Here is a 23,638-nt window from a genome sequence, read left to right on the forward strand (position 1 = left end):
AGCCATTGTCCCTGTGAGACAGGGTACCTGCCCGCAAGCTTACACACAAAGAAATGGAACAAACACAAAAATTAATAACAAGACAAAAATTAAATTGCAATTCAAAAAATGCAGCCTGAAGAATGTGGAACATGCCACATATCTGGTTATGTGCACACGGTGCAAGCTGCAGGTGTTCAAAGGTACGGGTTACCTCCCCTCTGAGGTTTTTTTTTTTTTAGACATCTTTATTGGAGTATAATTGCTTTACAATGGTGTGTTAGTTTCTGCTTTATAACAAAGTGAATCAGTTATACATATACATATGTTCCCATATCTCTTCCCTCTTGCATCTCCCTCACTCCCACCCTCCCTATCCCACCCCTCTAGGTGGTCACAAACCACCGAGCTGATCTCCCTGTGCTATGCGGCTGCTTCCCACTAGCTATCTATTTTACATTTGGTAGTGTATGTATGTCCATGCCACTCTCTCATTTTGTCACAGTTTACCCTTCCTCCTCCCCACATCCTCAAGTCCATGCTCTAGTAGGTCTGTGTCTTTATTCCCGTCTTACCCCTAGGTTCTTCATGACTTTTTTTTTTCTTAGATTCCATATATATGTGTTAGCATACGGTATTTGTTTTTCTCTTTCTGACTTACTTCACGCTGTATGACTGACTCTAGGTCCATCTACCTCACTACAAATAGCTCAATTTCGTTTCTTTTTATGGCTGAGTAATATTCCATTGTATGTGCCACATCTTCTTTATCCATTCATCCGATGATGGACACTTAGGTTGCTTCCATGTCCTGGCTATTGTAAACAGAGCTGCAATAAACATTTTGGTACATGACTCTTTTTGAATTATGGTTTTCTCAGGGTATGTGCCCAGTAGTGGGATTGCTGGGTCATATGGTAGCTCTATTTTTAGTTTTTTAAGGAACCTCCATACTGTTCTCCATAGTGGCTGTACCAATTTACATTCCCACCAGCAGTGCAAGAGTGTTCCCTTTTCTCCACACCCTCTCCAGCATTTATTGTTTCTAGATTTTTTGATGATGGCCCTCTGAGGTTTGTGGTGAGGATCCAACGGGGAAATGGACAAGAGGCCAGCAGCATCTGTAGGCGGGTTAGAGCATGTGTTTGGGATGGATCGCTGTTCCTCTGGTCTCAGCGACCTCTGTAAAATCGGGATAACAACTATGGCACCTGACATATACTTAGCACTCAATAATGGGAACTACTATTAGCGTTCAAAAAATTACCATAGATGTTTGCAAACTGGTTTAAGAGACACCAGGAGACTGGAGAACTTCGTCTTTACGGTGGTAAATATGAAAACAGATTTGAATGAATGAGTGAATGAATGAATGAATGCGTCCTCTGGTGGGCTCCGCCTTCTATACCTGTTCTGCCCTCAAGCTGCCCCCCAAGCAGTTCGATGGCCCGCTCTGGGGTCAGCTGCATCTCAGCATATGAGTGTGCGGTGGTGGGGAGGTGGTCATTCAGGGCGGGGGCGCGGCAGCAGCCCAGGCTGAGCTTGCGGGTGTCACATTCCGGGAGGGTCTTCGCTCAGTCTCCCCACTCCTGTCCCCACCATCCGTGCTGCACATCTTTGGACCCGAGGACCAGCGGGCTCGGCATTGCCCAGGCCAGTCTCGGGACGACGAGGCCCGCAGTTAGAGGCGGGGGCAAGCGGTAGAGGAGCGCTCCCGGGTCCACCGCGTGGGGGACCTGCCGCTGGAAACGCTGCCTTATCTTGGGAAGGTCGAACTAGGCCGCCCCAGGCTGGAGTGGGGGTGGGGTGCGGATACACCTTCGGAGGCTCTGGTCCCCCGGCTCTTCCAGGCCGAGGTCTCCCTCACCTCGTGGTAATCTGGGGCCGGGGAGTTGGGGTGGGGTGGAAGAGAAGCGGGGTCTCCTTGACAGAGGACGTGGGGGAGGGGACTTCCTAAAGGGGGAAACGAGCGCTGCCGTGGCTGCTTGTCCCTTTAAGAGGCCGGGCTGGCTCTGCGGCGGTTCCACCTAACCGCGTGCCTGGTGCAGCTCTGCGGTCTGTGTCCCCGGGCAAAGAATCCGAGCCCGGCTGGAGGGCTGGACCCGGCGCAGGGGAGGGAGTGGTCCAGCCCGGAGCTGGGCGGAGCCAAAGCTGCAGACAGCAAGTCCACCGAGCCGAGAAAATGGTGGAGCCCGGGAATAGGAGGAGCCACGGGGCCGTAGGCGGGGCCCGGCGCTGCGGGCCTCGGGGACCCTGCCTCCAGCTTTGGGAGCGCCGCAGAGGAGGGCGGGGTGGGCGGGGCGAGCTTGGGAGCGGGGCCTGTGTCTGCAGTGGGCGGGGCCCGCCGCAGAGGGGCAGTGCAGGCTGAGAGTCTTCTGCGCGCTAATACCGCGGAGCCTCCACAGCGTCTCTGACAGCCCCGGCGCCGGTACCAGCGATCCTCGATACCTCGCGCAAGCCGCCGCGGCCTCCACCACGACCGAAGTCCAGTCCCTCGCCTCGGCGCCCACATCCGGGGGCGGTCCGGCTCGCTGTCTCTGCGGAGGCCGCATCTGGCGCGCATCTGGAACCGACCGGCAGGTCGCGCTGGATCCTGCGCCCTCCCTGGCCCGGCCGCGCCGGGATCCCTGCCCGGAGCTGGAGCCGCACTTGGAGCCGCGGGCTCGGGTCCCTGAGCCGCGTAGCCGGCGCATGGTGAACTCGCTGATATTCGGGGAGATGGCCTTGGCCTCCGGCTGCCCGCCGAGCGGCTCCGGGGGGACCTGCCCTGGCGCGGGTGGCGGCGGCGGGGCCGGGCCAGGGCCATCGCCGGTGACGGCGGCGCTGCGGGACGACCTGGGCTCCAACATCCACCTACTGAAGGGGCTCAACGTGCGCTTCCGCTGCTTCCTGGCCAAAGTGCACGAGCTGGAGCGGCGCAACCGGCTGCTGGAGAAGCAGCTGGAGCAGCAGCAGAGCGAGCGCGAGCGGAGGCTGCGCTACAAGACCTTCTCCCGCGAGCAGGCCGTGCAGACCGGGCCCGAACTGCTGCAGCCACCCGCGCCCGGCGGCGGGCACGGCAGCGGCGCGGCGGCCGGAGCCAACGCCAACGCCGCGGCTCTGGGCGGCCTGCCCCCCGGCGGCGGCTCGCAGCCGCAGCACTACGGCCGCCTGCCCGGGACCATCTGGAGCTACACGCAGGTGCGGCGCACGGGCGGCGGCGGCGTGGAGACCGTGCAGGGCCCTGGCGTGTCGTGGGTGCACCCCGACGGCGTGGGCGTGCAGATCGACACCATCACGCCCGAGATCCGCGCGCTCTACAACGTGCTGGCCAAGGTGAAGCGCGAGCGCGACGAGTACAAGCGGAGGTGAGTGGGGCCCCGCTCCTGCCCCCGCACTCCCGGCCGGGGGGGTCTTCCCTGTCTCCGCGGCCAAGGAATGTGTGCGTTCGGGAGGGGCCGGGGGCGGCAGCTGGTCCTGGCAGGTGGGCTGGAAGCTGTATTTGCAGAACGCCCTACACACGCTTGGAAAACTCAGTTATCTAGTTCCAAGAATGGGAGCGGGTGCTAACTATGGTGGGGGACACCTCCGCTCCGTCACTGGACCAGGCACATTGTTTTCTAGGTGACATAGTGACCATTGGTGTTTTCCGTGATCTCATCTAATCCTCATGGCAACGCAAAGTGTGGGGCATTCTTATCCTCATTTTGTAGATGAGAGAACCGAGGCACAGAGATGCAAGTGACTTGCCTAAGATGGCTTGGCTAATAGGTGGTGAAGCCAGGATGTGAACTACTACCTGGCTAGTCTGTCTTCCAGCTTAGGTATTTTCCCAAGGATGTAGGAGGTGGGCTCTCCTCTGTCAATGGATGAAAAGAAATAACTCTTAAGTAATCCACTGGCTTCTTGTTCCTTGAATTAAAAAGTCATGTGTTTAAGAATGGTCGGATCTGTCCACTGAGGCCAGGGTCTGCTGTCTTGCTCCAGCTCTGTAAGGTCCAGCTGGCTGGGCTGGATAACCAGACCTACATCAGACTGGCCACGAGCTTTTAGAAACAGCTACCTTCACCTCTCTTCTCCCCACCCCCAATTCTCATGGTTTTTTGGACCCCAACAAACTCAGCCCTAAAGGCCCACAGAAGGAGATAACCTTAGGCTGGAAGACTGGGCACCGAATGGACCCAGACCACTGTCTCTGCTGGACTATGGCACAGACTGCCTGCTGAACTGGCTGGCACCTTCCTGCCCAGCCCAGATTCCCTAGCTGGGAAACTGACATTGCTTCCTGCCTGCAGCCTGGCTGACAGTATTGTCAAATCGGCCTTCTGATAAGAGTAGAGGGGTCTGTCTGTAGCATCTCAGGCCTGGATAGGGGCAGGGCCCTCTGCCGTCCCAGGCATGGGCAGCTCTGCCTTGGGAGCTGTGGCTCTGAACTTCAGGGCTTGGAGGATGCACTGAGAAGCTTCTTTCCTCCATTCCTCGAGTCCTAGTGCTCACATGAGCACAGAGAGCTGGGCATGGGTCTCCTTCCTTTTCCTCTACTGGCAGGCTGGCCACTGGGCGGGATTCAAGTTCCAGCTCCATTAGCTGCCTGTGAGAACCACTGGGTGAACCACGTGGTCACGGAACCACTCGGAAGCCTGTTTACTTATCAGAGAAATGGGAATAATAAAATCCATCCACAGTTGCCCAAGGGGTAGGTAGGCTGGTGGTGCTTTTTGGAAGGTATACAGTAATCAACTTGACATTATTAAAGATGATCGGCTCTGTCAAGCTGTCAGGGAGCAGTTGCCTGGAGTCTCAGGTCTCTCATGCAGGGCCTGGCTTCCTGGGGGTAGGTCTTGGACCCTGTGGGGAGCAAGCTACTCTTCTGGGCTGGTTGTTTCTCCTGAGGACTTGAGAATGGCCTGGCGCCTCGCCATGCGGAGGCCACCTCTCTGCCCCTGGTGGGCAGCTTCCTCGGGGTGGGGCAGAGAAACAGGCGCTTGGTCTTGATGGTGAAACTTGGAGGGATGGGCCCTTCTGTCTGCCACTGTTGATTGTGTCGTCATGCCCCAGGCTTGCGCTGTGTTTGTTTTATTGTGTGTGTGCTTTGGGGATCTGGCTACTAAGGAGATGAAAAAACTGTGCCCAGTCTTAGAGGGAGATGGGTCGGCATTGAGCAATGCCCTGTTCAAGTTGCACCCAGGGTGTGGGGTGTGATGTCAGCTTCTGGCACTGGCCTGGAGTGACATGGGCGCTGCTGAGACAGGTGGAGTGTGGGTGTCTCTCTTCCCGCCCTTCTGGGGTGAGTGTGTACCTTCTCTTTCCCCATCTTTTTTCTTTTTTTTGTGAACTGGGGAGATGCATCTTTTCTGAAGTTGATTCAGGGCTCAAGTTGGATTTTTTCAAAGCAAGTTTACTCCCGTCTTTGAGCCTCAGTTTCCCTATCTGTAAAAGCGAGAGGAGGGTGGTCTAGAACTGTCCCTGAAGCCCCAGGCTGCCTCAGAGATACCTTAGGCAGTTCCTTGAATATTAAATAAAAGTGAATATTTTAAAAATGTTAAAATGGTCATAAAAGTGTGCTCAGTCACTTTTAAGTTCTTACTGTTAACTCATGGAAGTCTACTTAACATTGATTTGTTAGTACTTGGCCTCAAGTTAGAGCCTTCCCCTGCCTTCTCTTTGTCAGAAGAGTACTCTGAGATTACAAAGCAAACTGCTTAAAGCTGGTCCCGTTTGTAGCTACTAATCTGTGTGAGTCAGGATTTTCTTAATACTCTGTAGCCAAAACCAGAGATAGAATTAAAGCGAAGGTGGACCTGTCATCCATAATCCCAGTTCTAAATGTTAATGGATCAAAATAGCCTCATCAACCTCATGGATTGAATTTAGAATAGGTAACTGTTATATCATTGAGCCTACAATATAAATTTATACAAGTAACATTCTGTTTTTACTTGTTTCTGTATTTGGGTTTATCATAAGAATTTTCTTTTGGGAAGAGGGCAGGCATATGATCATCTTTTTGAAAAGCTTAAGAACCACTGGGTTAGATGATCTCAAAGGGTCTCCCCAGCCTTGACAATATGTAAATCTGAGTTTGAACTCCCTGCGCACTTCTGATCTCCTGTTCATAAGAGAATGAGACCAAGGTGTTTACCTGGGCTCTTGGCCACTGAAGGCTTCAGATCGTTCCAGGATGTCTAGCATGGAGCCCCAAGCAGTGGCCAACAGAAGGAGCCTGTGCCGGGAAAGGAAAGGTTCCAGGGTTTCCTCTGGTCCACCTGGAGGAACTCGCAGCCTTGGAGATGTTCATTCTGCGTCTCCAAAGGGCAACTTGGGTTGTGTAGCTCAGTGTTCTCCAAGCTGGGGACTTTTGGGGTTCCACCTCCATGAACTGTGGCCATATTCATGTACCACCATCCATATTATTTCTTACGTAAAATATTTTATATAGCCTTATGGGGTATAATTTACATATCATAAAATTCTCCCATTTTACGTGTACAATTCAATGATTTTTAGCCAGTCCACTGAGTTGTGCAACTATCAGCACGATCCAGTTCTAGAACCCTTGCAACACTTGTGCCCTTTTGCAGTGAATCCCTGCTCCCACCCCAGGCCAGGCGCCACTGATGTGCTTCCTATTTCTATAGATTTGCCTTTCCTGGGCATTTCATATAAATGGAGTCACACGGTATGTAGTCTGTTGTGTCTGGCCTCTTTCACTTACATGATGCTTGTGCAATCCATCCATGCTGTAGCTTATATCAGCAGTACATTCCTTTATAATGCTGCATAATATTCCACTGTATGGGTAGACTACATTTTGTATATCCATTCACATACATAGTCAATAAAATGTAAATTTAACAAGTCACCTGTGTGCTACGTCACATCATCTTGTGTGCTGTCAGCGCTACAGGATCCGTGCTTTGGAAATACCAACCCAAACCAGAGCCCCTGGCCTGGGGGTGACTGGGCCCTGGCCCCGATCACTCCTGCTTTGGTTTCCTTTTGGTCCAATCAGCTCTGAGCTCTTTACCATGAGGGAAATGTGGTCACTGAAACTGTAGCCGACAAGGTTGTCAAGCATTGATTTGAAAACCAAAACAAACATCTCTACCCTGTCACCATGCAGTGCTACCAAAATACCCTGCTCTGAGTTTGCAAGCTGGGGGGCCTTTCCCTGGGAGATTCCTGCTGAAACTAGATAAACTTTAGACAGGCAGAGAGTTTTCTAAATGGGCATCCTAGAGACCCAGACTCCAGGTCTGGCTCTACCATTAGGCGCTGTGTGACTTCAGGCCAATTCCTGCCCTCTCTGAGCCTTAGGTCCCCTACCTATACACAACATGTTTCCTTTAGGTGATCCCTGCCAGCTCGCTCTACATTTCGGTCTGTGATTTGGAGGGGCCCAGTTCAGGGCTGCTCTTTCTGCCTCCTGAGATGACAGTGTGGCCTTTCTCTGTTCCGGGCCTCCCCCTCTCCTGCCTCAGGCCCCGTGTGGTTTGGAACCAGCTGGTTTTGTTGCCTCCCCTTGCGAGTTGCTGAGTGTCTGTGCCCCTGACTCCAGTCAGCCTGAAAGTCTTGGTTTGTTTTCCCTAGAGATTTGTTTGAGAGCCAGGATGACCACAGTGATCATTTAGCCTAGTGGTTTGCAAGTGGACTCTTTGGAGCCCTGGAGTCTAGAAGAGGGTGATTCTGGGGACAGTCCGGGGGGCTGACCACCTAGGATTCGGCCAACATCAAACACAGCAGCTCCACTTTCATGATTCTCAGATTAATATTCTGAGGGAGATTCGATTGGAAACCAGGATTTTACAGTTTAGAAGAAAAGAAAGCAAGAAATCGCTGATCCAGCTAAATACTTTCATTTTAGAGTTGGGGAAACTGAGGCCCAGAGGGAGCTGACCCACAAAGCCGAGCCAGGCAGAACTTCTGTCTGCCGTTGAGAGCTTTCTTCCCTGCCCTGAGGGGTTGCCCGCATCATTTGCCTTCCACTGGGGCTTGGCAGAATTCTCTCCACCTTTTTATGTGTCTGCCTTTAAGCATTTTTTAAAAAGCCACTTTCAGGGATAGGCGGGACTTTTGTCACAGCTATTTCTGATCATGAGCCGGAAGCGGCTGGGCCCGAATGGAGGGCTCCAAAAAGGGCTGGTGGGTGAGCCAGCTGGAGCGTCCCTTGCCTTTTCCCGTCATGTGCTGGGAGGCCCTTGAGCAGGTGGGTGCTGGCCCCTAAGTGCCCCAAAGCCACAAGACTGCCCCGGAAAGCTGGTCAGAGGGCTCCGTTCCCTGCCACTTCCATTGTTTCCGAAGCTGCTGATACGGATTCTTTATTTCCGATTTTCCTGGGAGGCAGGCTGGGATGGTGGAAAAAGGGATTGAATCCCGGTTCTGCCACTCTCTGTGGGACTATGGGCAATTGCTTGGCCTCTCTGAGCTGCCTGAGACACTGCTTTCTGTAAAAGAGGGAGAATAACTCCCCTAGGGACCGGAAAGGAGTAAATAAGCTCATGTGTTAAGGCACATGAAGCTCCCGGGACGTCCCCCATCCCAGAGCCCTCCCCCCGCCCCTGCAATATCTGTTCCCTTCATTTACAAGGATTTCTCAGCACAGCGCTGGACTGACACATCCATTTCAGGACCCGTCGTCGCTCTCTGTCCTGTGGAAGGCGCCAGAGATGGTGCTGGGGGCAGAGGGAGAAAGGGCTACTTCTTTGTCCAGCATCTAAGGAGGCTGTTCTTCCTACTCTTAGTGGTTGATTTGTGCCTCCGGGAATCTCTGGCCACCCTCTGCCCTTTCTCCCAACCTCCTTTAAAAGAAACACGCCCCCCCCGCCCCCAACCCCAACCCCGCCTTCATTTAGCTCCTCAGTATTCCAAGTCTCTTGGGTTAGGCTGGCAGACTCTTTGGGAACAAATTTGGGAGGGCTTTTCAGAGCCTCATGCTAGAAGGAGGGGAATGAGGTCCCAGAAAAGAAAAGGAAACAGGAAGCAGGAAGCAGGGATACAGCTGACACTGAAGATTCCTTCTCCCAGGAATTTGAGGCGGGGCTTTTGCCTTGGCCACCGGATACAGGCCCCTGGGCCCCACCAGCTTACATACACACACACACAGACACACACGCACACGCACACACGCACGCACAAGCGCGCTCTCAGGCTCTCTCTCCAAGCCCCTGGCTGCATCCCCACACGTGTCGGTATTTGAAAGACATAGAAGGGTAGACCCAGAACTTGCACACATCCTTTGCTGCTAAGAGATGCATGGACTTCCAAGGGAATTGATTTGAACCATGCCATGTGTCAGTGATACCGGAGGCTGCGGACTTTGCATGTGGAGTCCTGGCTTTCGATCACGTTGATGAGATTCAACCGGGTTGGTGCTCCGTTTATTTCCCAGGTCATAGATGGCAGGAGGCCCACAGCAGGGAAGGAGGCAGTCCTATTGTAACCTCAGGGTCAGGATATGTTGCTCTCCCCTGACTTTCTTGCATCGGGCATTCCTGAGCACCCACTGCCTCCCCATCACAGGACCGTACACCCTGAATTGTAATTGCCTGGGATGTATCTGCCCCCTCCACTGACTGTAAGCTCTGTGGGGGCCGGCTCCAGGTCTGTATTCTTCGCCGTGTCCACAGAGAACCCATCCAGGGCCTGGGCAGAGTCCATGCTGAGCAAGTATTTGTGCAGTGAGGGGCGCTCTGTGCCCGGCTGCTGCGTGCTGGTAGGCCCCAGTGAGGCTGGATTGACACAATAACTGACACGCATGGACTCCACATCGGCGGACTCACAGCTTGTGGAGGGCAGGGTCTGGACCTGGAGTCAGGAGACACGCGCTCCAGTCCTGACTCATCAGTTCAGCAAGTTTGAATGAATACCTGTCTCCTGGTGCCACATGCTGGGCCGCCGGTGCAGGAGTTAAAAGCTGAACGAGCTTGGGCTATCACTTTGCCTCTCTGAGCCTCAGTTTCCTCATCTGGAAAAGGGGGATGCTGAGCTCTGTGTCCCAACATTGTGAGAGCAGTAAATGGGCTCACAGAGCTACAGTACGTTGTAGGTGGTGAAGTTCCAAGAGTTACACAGCCAGATTTCACAGGGCAGAAGGGGTGAGCCGTGCTGGCTTTGTGAGTTGGGCAGAAGTCAAGAACGGGGCTTGAACCTGGGGAGAGGGTAGTCCATGACCTTGCTGGCAGCATCTGGGGGTTGTGAAGCCTCTTGGCAGGACTGGTGCTTAGAAGATTCCAAGCCAGGTGGGAGGCTGGTGAATATTTCTGATGCTGCCGCCTGCCTGCCAGGGCAGTGCCCTCCCAACCCCAGTGGGCACCCATGCTTGGCTTCCTGGGCAGGATGTAGTTTCTTGCTCTAGTTCTTGGTACAAGAGTAGTTGTCACCCAATACTAAATCTGGCAAATGCCTCAGGTTCCCTTGAGGGCCTGTGGCCTGGCTGAGCCCCCTGGGGTGTAGCAGGGGCCAGTTAGAGCCCTGTGGAGTCCAGGTCGTGGTCCTGGCTTGCCTAGGGTGTTGCCCACCTGGGCGTGAGGACACTGGGAAGATGGGCTCGCCCAGTGCCCTAGGAACAGTGTTGTCTCTATAACTCTATTGGAGTGATCTGCATTCTGTGCATGCCGTTTAATCTCTTGCACCTTGATGTGTTGCTCTGTAAAGTGGGGATAAGTTTTCTTATGCGTTCTGCTCCCCAGTGTTGTTATAAGAATCAGTTGAGGGGCTTCCCTGGTGATGCAGTGGTTGAGAATCTGCCTGCCAGTGCAGGGGACACGCGTTCGATCCCTGGTCCGGGAAGATCCCACATGCCGCGGAGCAACTAAGCCCGTGCGCCACAACTACTGAGCCTGTGCTCTAGAGCCTGTGAGCCACAACTACTGAGCCCGTGTGCCTCAACTACTGAAGCCCTGCGAGCCTAGAGCCCGTGCTCCACAACAAGAGAAGCCACCGTGATAACAAGCCTGCGCACCGTAACTAGGGAAAGCCCGTGCACAGCAACAAAGAAAGACCCAACACAGTCAAAAATAAATAATAAAATAAAATAAATTAATTAAAAAAATAATAAAATAAATCATAGTGAGTTCATAGCCACCATTAATTGAGTACCTACTATGTGCTAAGCTCTGTGATGAATTCTTTAAATAAGTGAGATTTAATTATTAGAGCAATTCCAAGAGGTAGGATTGATTCTGTTCATTTTACAGATGAGAGTTTCAGAAGGGTGAAGAACTCTGCCCCAGATCTCCCAGCGAGTCCAGCCTGGGTCTCCAGACCCCAAGTTCAGTGCTCTGCCTGGCAGAGACGCAGGCTGGCTTCATCTCATGCGGCCTGGAGGCTGGTGATGCTGGCACAGGGTGGAGGAAGCAGACGAGAGGCAGGCTGAGGTGTGGGTCTCCCCGGCACCTGTCACAATATTGCCGGGGCGGGTGGCGGAACAGGAGGTGGCCACCATGCAGGGAAGACTTCCTGCTGTGACTTTAGAGTATTTCTGGTGAAGCCAATGAATCACTGGCAACGCAGGCAGATGAGCCTTCTGGGCCGCCATAGAGGGCAGGCCAGCCCCCCTGATCTCTGAGGATTGAGCTCTGGGGAGGTGGAGTTCCTGGGTTGGCAAATCTAGGCTGGGAGACCTGGGGGTGAGGGTGGGGGAAGGGATGGCGAGCTAGGAACACTAATCGTTACCTGTCAGGCACTTTCCATGTGATCTGATTTAAACCTTGTGACAACCCTGCACGATGGAAACCGAGGCTCAGAGAGGAAAATTAACTTGCCCCAAGTCACACAGCAAAGCCAGGACTGGATGTGGGTCTCAGACTCTAAGTTTCAATGCTCCTTTTCACGCCCAGCGCCTGAACACTCCCAGGGCAGTGGTCAGGGGCTCACTGCCTGATGACGAGCAGGAGAGAGCAGTGGACATTCTGGTGGCCAGAGGGCAGCTGGGCTCAGGTCTGACTTTTGCTTTCGGTTGGTGCTGTGACCTTTGCCAGGGTATAGGGAACTTGTTACAGTCATTCTGTGCCTCTTGTTGGGGAAGATGAGGTTGCTGGGTGTGGGTGTCTGAGAAACCAAGGTTCTGTTCTCTGGACAGTGGCTGGGCACCCACCGTGTGCCAGGCCCCATGCTGGGCACCGGGGTGAAGCAGACACAGCCCCTGCTCTCAGGAGCTCGGTGTCTGGGGACACAGACAAATGGGACAATGTCACGTGACAAGTACCTGCCCAAATAGTGCATATGCATACTAGAGGCACAATAAATAGTAATTAATTAAAAAAATATTTATATACCATGTACCCTTTGCCAGGCTCCATTCAAAGCAGTTTACAAATATTTAATTTATATGACCTCATAACAACTCTATGAGTTGAATACTATCATTAGCCCATTTTAGAGATGCTGAAACTGAGCCATAGAGACATTGAGGGAAGCCAGGCCGAGACAGGAAGTGGGGAGCCAAGATTCGAACCCAGGAAGTCAGGCTCCAGATCCAACCTTTTATCCTGTGTGGTACCCGGGAAGGGGCATGTGCATTGCAAGCAGCTTTCCTGCTCTGAGCCTCAGTTTTCCCTTCTGTGTAATGGGGGTAATAAATCTGGCCTCATGAGGCCGTTTGGAAGATTAAACGAAGTGATGCCTGTGGAAGCATCTTATAAACTGTTGAGTGCTGTGCCCATGGTGACTAAGTGATCGGAAGCCCTGGGCCACACCCACACTGCTGTTTCTTCTCCAACTTCTCATGCAACCTGGGGCTACTTGAAGTTCCATGAAAGGTCTTGTCCTCCCCTTGCCTTTATATCACATCTCCCCTAGATCCCAAGTCAAAGGACAAAAACCTTTGGAACTAAACAGCTCGGAGCAGAGCGTTTGTGTGGAACTTGGAAGCTGGGAAGAGAGGAGTCCAAGAGTGTTTCCACTGCTTATCAGCTCTGTGACCTTGAGAGAGTCGTTGCTTCCTTACCTGCAACATGGGGATGGATAGGCATATTGCATGGGTGGCATGAGAAAGGGACTGAGGTGACGGCCCTCAGACACTGGCAGCTGCTGTGATGATTTTTAAATTAATTTTTATTGGAGTATAGTGGCTTTACAATGTTGTGTTAGTTGCTACTGTACAGCAGAGTGAATCAGCTATATGTATACATATATATCCCCTCTTTTTTGGATTTCCTTCCCATTTAGGTCACCACAGAGCCTTGAGTAGAGTTCCCTGAGCTATACAGTAGGTTCTCATTTGTTATCTATTTTATACGTAGTAGTGTATATATGTGCCATGATGATTCTTCAGTGAGGCTGGGGGTCCTGGGGAGAGAAGCAAGGGGGCACTCCGGTGGCACTGGGGCCCTGGCCTGGGCTGTGCTGGGTCGGGGCCGTCTCCAGGGCGGCTCTGAGATGCTTGCTCAGCGCTCTCTGGCCTGCGTGCTCTGACTGCAGGATGTGCAGGTGCACACAGCCCCCTGCTCATCTGCTGCGCGACGGAGAGACGCCCCCACAGTGGAGACACTGCCTTCCACCCTCTTAATTGGCATTTTTATTACTTGGGTTATTTAAGGAGTTTCTTGGCTCGCTGCCACCTGTTTGCCGTCTAGGGGGAGGGGAAGAGCTGGGTCTAAGTGGACCTTGTGAAATTCCCCAGCAGACAGGCCTCTCTCTGGGCAGAGTGGGTACATCTTCCCGGGGCCCACTGGCGCCCCCGTTTTGTCCCCGCCTGCTGTGGTTAATGGGCAGAAGGCCATCCGGGGGCAGGGTGTGGGTGGAGACTGAGACTGGAATAGATGTGGGGAAAGCTTGTTGCAAAGTCAGAACACTGGACCAGAGAGAGAGCCTTGGAGCACTAGGCGGGACCCTGGTGGGACCCTGTAGTGCCTGAAATCCAGGGATTCTGGAAGACAGCTGAGCCAGCTTAGGGCCAGTCAAGGAAGGCTTCCTGGAGGAGATATCAGCTGAGTTGTGTTTTGAAGGTCCAGTAAGAGTGGAAGAGAAGGGGGAAGGGTGCTGCCGGTAGAGAGAACAGCTTGTGCAAAGACCTGTAGCTGAGATTGCCATGCTGGTGCACAGCCCAGGCCCGGGCTGGAGTCAGGACACAGCCAGAACCTGGCCTGCCTGCTCTTTCTTCTCCACCGTTCTGGCCTGCCTCCCTCCTCATGGCCTTCTTGGCTCTCTTTGCTCTGTTTTGCTGTCTCTCCTCCTCTCTCCTTTCCCTCTTTCCCTTCTTTCTTGTTTTGGTCTCTGTTCCCTATGGCTGGAGGCAGGGGAGGGCTGTGAGGGGTCTCTGTCCTCCACCCCCGCCCAATGCCAGGCCTTGGTGGGGGGCTTTTTGTTTGCTGCTGGGCGTTGTGAGCCCGTGCGTGAGCCCATGGGTGTGCGCGTGTGTCTGTGAGTATGGGGCCGAGAGCCTCTTTCTACCCGCTGTGGACTTGGAGGACCTGGGGTCAGGACCCCACCTCTGTCCAAGGCAGACCCCTTGTACTATGGGCCTGGGGTCTTGACATCAGTTTGGGTGACAGGGGAGGTTGCCTGGTGAAAGGGATAGCTGCCAGGTTAGAGGTCAAAGCCGTCATGGGGGCCTCAGCCTCCCCCGCCCCTATCAAGGTCTAGGCCTGTGATTAGACACCGGTTGGGGAGTGAGCTGGGGAGGCTAGGCTGCTCACCTTACCTCTCCCGCCTGACTGCCCCACCTGCCCCTTCTCCCTCACACCTGTGCCTTCTTCATACCCTCTGGTGGGCCCAGAGGGTTTGAGGCTCTCTCTGAGGTCATTTAATCTATCCCCCTGCTTCTAGGAGACGTCGTTCCCCTGTCATCCCAGATGACTAAATGTGCCTGGTGTCTTTTGAAGAAGACCTTCTGAGAGTCCGTCCCTCAGTGTTTTATCTTTTTCTCTCTACCCCCACCCACATACCCATGACCATTTTACAGATGAGAAAACTGAGGCCCAGAGAAGGAGAGCAGCTCCCTTGAGGTCACACAGCACAGTAGGGGCTAGAACCCAGGTCCCCTAAACAGGATTCCTTTGAAACCCTTGGGCTAAGGGATCCTTCTGGAGGCTGCTGGTCCTTTAAGGAGGGCTTTGGAAAACTTGCAGAGGCCAGAGAACGTAGAGTGAAGAGGCCTCAGAGCCTGTCAAAGTGGAGCCCACACAGACCGATCCGTGCCCCTTGACCAGACATCCGGGTCCTCAGTGCTGCAGATGAGGCTCTCTTGGCCTACAAAAGAGACACCTGAGGTCACCTTGGGTTTGTCTCCTCGTAACCAGAGGCAGTTTCCTGAGATAGGCCTGGCGTTGGCATCTTGGGGTGTTGACTGAGTGGCCGACTGACCTACTGTCCCTGTCTGCCAGCCGTGTGCTCAGCTGTGCATTTCTCTGTGCCTTGGTTTCCTCTTGTATAAAATGGGATGACGAGACCCACAGGGTTGTTGATGAGCCTGGCCCACTGAGGGCCATTCCCATCCCCTTTTCTCTGGGGTGAGCCCTGGAGTTGGAGGTCTGAGAACTTTGCCCACAGTGAGGAGTTGGGTGAACCACAAAGGCTGATCCCCCAGTCTTTACAAAGACCATGTTTCTTGAGTCCCCAGCCTGGGGCTGGGCCCTAACAAATAGTATGTTTGGATCTGTACACAGTTTTCTATGGAAAGTCTTGATATTACATTGCAACTGGTTTGACACTTGCCTTTAAAGAAAGTGTTGATGTTTAAAACATCAGGACTTATTCAAGTTGGGAAAACTGGGGTCAGAGCTCACCAGGCTACTGACAGAGCCACGATTAACCTGATGCTGAGTTCAGGGAAGCCCCAACGTGTAGGTTGTTCCTTTCTGGGCCTTAAGGCGTAATACATCCATGGGGAATTAAAAAGAAATTATTTGTTCACTCTTCCTCGGTTGCATTGTCAGCCTGCGATCGGGGACTTCACTTGGGTGGGAGCTCTGATCCTGGAGTGAGATCGCCTGGGTTCCCATCACCACCCCGGGGATGGGTGTAAAATGGGGATGACATCTGTAAAATGTCTGTAAAATGGGGATGACAGCCTTAGCTCACGGGTAGTAAAGAGGGTTCAGTGCGATGGTGCATGCCGAGGGCTAAGTGGGGTGCCGGCCCCTGAGTTGTTATTGCTCTGTCCCTTCTGTCCCAGCCTGGCCCTCACCAGCCCCCAAGGCCCCACACAGTGAGAACTGCCTCTTCCCTCCCCATTCCAACTGCAGAGTGGCCTTTGTGTTCAGAGCACTTCCTTTCCCCAGCAGAGCTGCCTGCTTCGCTGGCAAGGAGGAGGTCACATCCCCTGTCCTCCCCAGCAGACTGTCAGCGCAGGATCACTGGTAGGGCAAGACCTAGCATTCGAGGCTGTGGCCAGCACAGTGTGTCACCTGCAGCCTGTGGCTTCCAGTGGCCTTGCTGGAGAGCGGTCTTGAATGGGGAGTCTGTCTGTGTCCCTGCCTCCCTGGGGAGGGGCCCCCTAAGTCCCAGCATCCTTGTGCGGATACGGAGGCAGCCTTGGGACCCATCCCTGGCCTGAGGTCTCACTGTGAGACCGGGGCAGAGCTGGGATTTGAACCTGAATCTGGTGGACTCTTCCAGAATAATTCCGGCCACACTCCCAGGCTCAGTCTTTCAGGTTGAGGAATGGGCTGCACGTTCCTGGCCCTGGCCCTTGGGCTGAGATACAGGAGTTCAAGTCCTATCTTACACCTCAGGGATCACCGGGGCAGCCCTTATTCCTGAAGGCCATGGGAATATGGCTCCCGGGTTCTTGTCCAGCCCACTGACTATCGCTGCGAGGCTTTGTGGGTGAAGCACCCGCTCCCAGACCTTGGCAGAGAGGTGACGGACGTTGAAGGCTGTCCTGGCATTGTTTTTCCAGAGTTGATGTCAAGGCAGCTGGTTTAGGGTTTCGCCTCTGAGACAAAGGCTGCTTTGTAGCTTCTGTTGGGTTTTAAGTCCAGGCATGTCACCCTCCCAAGGTGGGAAATGAGGTGGAAGGGATTGCAGAGAAACTCTGGGAGGCTTCACTCACCCTCACCTCCTCCAGGAAGGAAGCCAGGATCTCATAACCCCATTATACTCCTCTAGCCGTTCCCCGAGCACATCCCATGTGCCTGTTGCTGTTCAAAACTTCACGGATGTTTTGAACGGCACAAGACTCTTGAACCTCGCAAGACTCTTGAAGGGTAGCTGTGGTTAATGCCCACTGTACAGATGAGGACACAGTCTCGGCAGGTGAAATGACCTGTTACTTGTCATGGCCAGAAAGTGGCAGAGCTGGCATGTGAACTTGGGTCTTAAAAGATCGTCACTGGGGTTCCATTACTGTCCAGTCTCATTTCAAACCCAGCTTTGGGAGGGTGCTTCAGGAGGTTGAGGCGCCCCAGGGAAAGGCTGGAGCAGATAGCTGATGGGATCCATAGCTTCTCTTCTCAGGATGTTGGGTCACGGTGCTTGGAGCATGTGTTGCATATTTAAGAATGTGTGTGTGGGTGTGAGCACAGGTTAGAGAAGGGGGCTGGACGCTGGAAGGTCTATAGTCATGGAAAGGTGATTCCAGGGAGCCCTTGAGGGCAAGTGTAAGGAATCATCCCAGGGGACACCTAGGACCTTCTGCTCTTCTTTTTCAGGAATTACTCCGCTTGATCATCCATCCATCCATCCATCCATCTATTCACTCATTCACCCATTCATCCATCCATCCACCCATCCACCCATCATTTTTAGGGTGCTTGTGCTTGGCCCTATGCTTGGGCCCTGGGGATGATGCTGCGTGGACTGGAAAGGCAGACTCCTATCCCTAGGCAGCTTGCCAAATGACTGTGAAATCAGACTTGCAAGAGTCCTTAGAGATGTTTGATTTCTCCCCCAGCACACACTTTTCAGAGGAGTAGTGACTTGCTAAAGGTTACACAGCAAGTTGGTGGAAAACCTAGGACTCACAGCCAGGTCTGTGGATCCCAGCCCCGTGTTCTTGCGTCTCTGCTGTGCTGACAGACGGCTCCACTCCTGGCTGGCAGCCCTCTCACCTGGCCCTTCCTTCCTTGGCTATTTTGATGTGTTCTCGGGCTTTTCTGGAGTCCTCTGCAGCCCCTCTCCTGAGAGACATCCAGAGATCCTGGTTGGACCAGCGTACAGGCTCCAGGCTGGAGCTGGGCCTGGCTGTGCTGTACCCTGAGATGACACCGTTGTCCACTTGGAATGTCAGGTTGGCTGGGCACCCGAGTGCAGAGACTCTGAGGCCCTGCTTTGCTTGTGGACTCCAGCTTGCTGTCCCCAGAGGGTCTCCAGGGGTCATCTGTTCCTCCCTTGCCTTGAGGATAGGACCTCTGCAAATCCCACTTAAAGGTTTTACTGCCTGGGAAGGACATTCCAGGGCCTTCTAGCATCCTTGTAGGCTTTTCCATTGGGAAATGCTTCCTGGTCTCTAGCCATAATCCCATACGCTGCATTTCCCCTTGCTTAGCCTTCCGTTGAGTAGGGAAATGGGTGGGCACTGCCTGGTGAAGACCCTTCCTGAGTTCTCCAGGCAGCATCCGTCCCCCACTGACTCTCAGAAGCTTACTTTCTTCCTGCCTGAAGTTCCTTTTGACTCATGCATGCTCTCGTTGGGACATGCTTTTTGTGTAGAAAGGATCTGACTGGTCCCTCTAGGATTCCACAAGTTCCTGGGGGAGCCGGGGGCAGGGCACGGGGAGGAGGTACATTTCTTCTCCTGGAGTCATGGAGCCCTCTGAGCCGGAAGTGGCCCTGGAGCCCAGGGATCGCCCTGGCCCCACCTTTCCTGATGGGGAAACTGAGGCGCAGAGAGGTTGAGCAAGCATGTCTGTGGCCATTCAGACAGCCTTCACAGGGCAGTGCTGTTTCTGGGGTTTGGGTCGGGGAGTGGGTTTTCCAGCCTGCTAAAGGTAGCTGGTGGCCTTCAGACCTGGCAGTCCCTGCCCCAGATGGGTGTCCTGGAAGCGAGGCAGCTGGCTTCACTGTGCTCCGCGGCCAGGAACCAGTACCCACCCCGCTCACTCTCTGGGTTGGCAGATTCCTGGCGGGCCAGACCTCCCCTCAGAGCCGGGCAGTGGCACCTCCTCCACTCCCACATGCTCCGTGGTTCCCTCTCACCCCACTGCCTCGCTGACTCCCTTTTGGCCCCTGGGAGGCCTCTCACCTCCAAGGGTGGAGGGCAGGAGGCCTGAGTGTTATGACAGTAATTAAGTTGCCGGGGGGATGCTAGCTCCCGTGCTGGGGCAGGAAGGGGTTAAGCAGCTCTGTGTGCTGGGGCAGGAGTCCCAGCTGGTGTCCTGGCCCCTCAGGCCAACCAGGCCATCTGGCTTGGCAGACATCACACCGAGTTTCATCTCTCCCAAGGCAAAGTCACCAGGAGGAAGCCGCCTGCTCCCTTTGTGGGCCTGCTGGGGTGGGCGTGGACCAGCCGTCTGTCCCTAGGAGGCCAGGCAGGTTGGGAAAGGGCCCACCACTGGCAGGCTGCCCAGGGGGGTGGCTGGTGGAGGGAGAGCCTGAGGTCCCAGGGATGGTCAGAGCTTCCTTGTGCAGACGGGTCCCGGGACGGGCTGGAACGCAGGCAGAGCGGGACTTGCACCCAGGCCCTGCTAGCTGCTCCTCCCTGGGGCTTCAGCCCCCAAGCTCATCCATTTGTCCAGTGCATAAATACCAGTTGAGGGCCTGCATGTGCTGGGTACTCGGTATCCAAGTCTACCAGACAGCGCCCCAGTCCCAGTGTGGGGGAGAGGGACGCAGAGAATGAAGCCTCTGAGGGGCAAGATGGCATATCTCAGCCAAGCCCAGGACCCTGGACCCTGGACCCTGGACCAACCCCCTAGCCCCAGCAGCTGGAAGTGGGATCTGCTCACTAAGGTGAGCAAAGTAACATGAGATGCTTGGTACTCATGATCTTGTATAATCTTCACAACCCAGTGAGGTAGGTACTGTTATCCCATTTTACAGATGAGGAAACTGAGACTCAGGTAAAGTCGCTTTTACCAGGTCACCAGCTGGGGCATGGCCATGGCTGAGTCTCTCTCTCTGACTTACAAATCTTTTGAGATAAAGAGGCAGCAGTGGGGCCGTGTGGGTGGCCGCACCTCTTCCCCCAGGCTTCTCCTTCTCATCCCTCTGCCTTGGACCATCTCCTTTTTGGCTTCTTGCTGAGTCCAGGCCAGGGGTTGTGTGGCTGGAGGACCAAGTCTCAGGGGGAGAGAGGCCCCGATTGGGTTTGAGTTGAGAAGGGAATCTGTGCTGGTCCCTTGGCGGGGCTGGGATTGGTGATGATCTGCCTCCTCCCCCTGGGCTGGGCACCTGGCAGGATCCAGGCAGCTTGGGGACCTTTAGTGTCTGCAGGAAGCCCTGCCCATCCGAGGGTCCTCGGGGCTGGGCCAGGCCTAGGAGAACCTCACTTCAGCAACCCCTCTGTCGGGGCCTCGTGGGGCCCAGGGTAGGGCCTCTGGGCTTCACTCTTACAGTTTGGAGGTGATGCCACTTGGGGTCTATTCTGACCCCCAGGAGTCTGAGGTACATGCTCCCTGACCTTCTCCATCATGACGCCACCTGGCACAGAGAAAAGGAGCCTAGGCTTTGGGGTCAGAGAGACCCGTGTTCTACTGCAGCATCTGCTGCTGCATATGGAGAGCAGAAGCAGGCGAGTCTGGTGGTTATGAGTTTGGGCTCTGGAGCCAGACTGCCTGGCTTTAAGTCCTGGCTCCACCACTTCTGAGCTCTGTGACCTTGCACACGTTGCTTCACTTCCCTGGGCCTCAGTTTCCTCATCTGTAAAATGGGCATAATAATAGCACCTACCTCATAAGGCTGTTGTGAGGATTAAATGAGTTGATAGTGCCTATCACATCCTAACATTTCATATTGTTAACTATTATGATTAGGGAACCTGGACAAGTTGCCTTACCTCTGTGAGCCTCAGTTTCCCCATTGGCAGAATGGGGGTGAGGAAACTAGAGGCTCCAATAAGGTGCTCTGCCAGGGGTGTTACTGTCGCAGAAGGTTCTCTGAGAGTCTGCTATTTTTGACCTCTCTCTCCTCTAGAGGTGTACCCCAGCCCTGTGGATGCATGGGAGGAGCGCTGTGTGTGTGTGTGTGTGTGTGTGTGTGTGAAGTGCCCTTCCCACTGGTTCACATCATGTTGAATGTCAGGGCTTCATGGTGGCAGGAGGCTGGTATTAAGTCATGAGTCCATCCCCTTGAGCTGTGTGTAGTCACTAACCCCGCTTGGTGCGGTGACCGCATTCTAATTACCTGTCCGGGCTGTGCCTGCAGCCTTCCCAGCCAGTTATGACACTGATGGCGCTCCACATGCAGGTGGTGGCGCCATGACCCATCCCTTGTTGCACCAGCTGCACATGTAATTGGTTCCTGGGGTCCTTGTCACTCTTCCCTCCTTCCTTCCTGGTGACTGCTCAGGGCTGTCCTCCTCCCTCAGCAGCGGCATGGCAGGACACATACAGGCTCTGGGTTGCAGTCCCTGCTCTGCCGCTGCCTGGCTGTGTGACCTTGGGCACGTCACTTCACCCCTCTGAGCTTCGGGCTTCTCATTTACAAATGGCCTGGGCTTCTGAGCATCCCCTTCTGAGGTCCTGAGGGCTCATGTTCTGTGATTTTTTTTCCCCCCATTACGCCTGGAGCCTGATGTACTTGCCAATCCTCATTTAATCCAAGAGGGGGGTCATTCTCCCCCATTTCACAGGTGAGGAGACTGAGGCACAGAGAGGTGACCTGGGGAGGTTTAAACCCAGGATGAGGTGTGTGCCGACCCTTGCCTGGTGGGGTCTGCTTGGTTGCCGACCCCTCATTGGTCCAGGCGTGCTTAGCTCGGAGTGAGTGACATGGCTGTGATGGGGAGATGGCGTTGAGCTGCAGACCCGCAGTGTCGTGCATTTACCTGCAGGACGGCACGGTCACTTGAAATAAACAACAGAGAGATCCAAAGTGCACATTAGGTTTCCAAAATAGCCTTGGGAGTTGCTGTTTTTCCTCAAAGCTATAAACATATCCTTGGGTGGGGCTCCCCCAGCCTCCTGGGCACAGAGCCCCTGGGCCTCCAGCTTCTTGGCCTGGTGTCCAGACCCCCTCCTGGCTTCTGGATTTGAACAAGAGATGGAGTCCCAGAGGCTGAGAGCTGCTGACACCAGGGATGGGGGTTGGGTGGAGGGTCCCTGGGGGCTCGGCCAGGCCTGGGCAGAGAGGCTGAGTCCTGGGGACGGAGAGCTGTGAGCACTAACCTGCCCATCGGGGGCCCCATGAGAGGCAGGCGCGGGTGTCAAGGTGAGGGAAGGAGATTGTTGGAGGAGATTAGAAGAGCTGGCAGGGACTGTGGAGGTTGTCTGGGAAACTGAGGCTGACGGGGAGGGGCGGGGTGGGCAGGGAGGTCATGTCCAAGGCCACACAGTGAGTTGGTGCTACACTGACTCCAGATAGGGTCTCCTAAGGAAGGCCCTGGAGGGGATATTCCATGGGCCCTTTATCCAGCGAACATTTATTTAGTTTCTACTGTATACCAGGATCTATACTGCACTCTGGAGTTGCAGCTGGGAGCCAGAGATGGGTCTCATCTTACAAGGGCTGAGTTAGTAGAGGAAACGAACAGGTGAACAGATAACCTCAGTAGCAAATGACCAGTGCCTTTGGAGTACAGAAGAGGGGCGTTTGACCCTGACTGAGGAGCCAGGGAAGGCTTCCTGGAGGAGGGGGTATACAAACTGAGGCCTGAAGTTGGCATAAGCTTCAGAAAAAGCTTCAGAGAAAGAAATGACAAAGTGGCATGTAGAGGAAACCTTCCAGGCAGAGTATACAGCACAGGCAAAGGCTTGGAGGTGTGATGCAGCTTGTCGGGCCCGGGCTGGAGGTGCCCTAGGGGATGCTGTTTTATCTTGCCCCACCCTAGCACGTGGCCACTTGCTCCGGGGCTCATCACACACCAGGTGGGAATGTCTACCCTTTTGGAAGAGAGGTGACGGGGCCCATTTCTCATATAAGCCTGATCGCACAGCCCTTGCTCCTTGGAGAAGGCAGAGTGCCACCCAATGAGGAAGGACAGTATTTATGGTGGGGTCTTCCTCCACCCATGGGAGAGGCAGCCTTTTGACTAATGGGGAAACTGAGGCACAAAACAATGTTGCTGCTGAGCTGGAGTCAGGACCCAGGGACCCTGCTTTTCCTTGGCTCGCTGGGCAGCTGCTGAGCCCCACGAGAGTACAGCTTTGTCACATCCAGAGCTTTTGAGGTTCACAGAAGCCTCTTCCATGTCCATACCCTTGAGACAGCAACCCACTCCATGGAGGTAACTAGACAAATATGCAGATATGTATGTACTAAGGTCCTCTTACAGTGTTGATTAGATTGCCAGGACTTGGGAATGACACTGCAGGACCCGTTAGATCAGTGGTGCCACGGCCACCCGCTGTATCACCTGCTGGGAAGGGTGCTTGCTGTGTGTTGTTAAGTGGGAAAAGCACACTTGAAAATCGCACATGGTCTGATCCCACTTTCACTCTTAAAAGATCTCACACGAGAACAAAAAAATCTCATAAGAAAGCATTGGGAAGGATGTGCAGCCAGTGTTAATGGCGATTCTCTCAGGGATGGAGGATTGGGTGGGTTTTTCCATTCTTTTTTTGTTTGTTTGGCTTACCTGATTTTTTTTTTTTTTCTGTTTCTTGTGTAATCGTAAAATACTCAGGCAATTTAAAATAAGGGG

General features: G+C 54.1%; 1 protein-coding gene across 3 annotated transcripts in view; it reads left to right on the plus strand.

Moving 5' to 3' along the window:
• Positions 1 to 2,341: 2,341 nt before the first annotated feature.
• The window catches only part of IFFO2 (intermediate filament family orphan 2), a 49,182-nt gene continuing 27,885 nt past the window's right edge, over positions 2,342 to 23,638 (plus strand). Inside the window, exon 1 of one of the 3 annotated variants that reach the window (XM_049706322.1) lies at positions 2,342 to 3,326. In XM_049706322.1, coding sequence (XP_049562279.1) covers positions 2,671 to 3,326 — 656 coding nt within the window. In that variant the 5' untranslated portion in view covers positions 2,342 to 2,670. The remainder of the gene's footprint in view (positions 3,327 to 23,638) is intronic. The other 2 variants (XM_033433098.2, XM_004272466.4) reach the window with 2 other exon arrangements.

Source organism: Orcinus orca, chromosome 1 (genome assembly GCF_937001465.1).
Source record: "Orcinus orca chromosome 1, mOrcOrc1.1, whole genome shotgun sequence".
Classification (NCBI taxonomy): Eukaryota; Metazoa; Chordata; class Mammalia; order Artiodactyla; family Delphinidae; genus Orcinus; species Orcinus orca.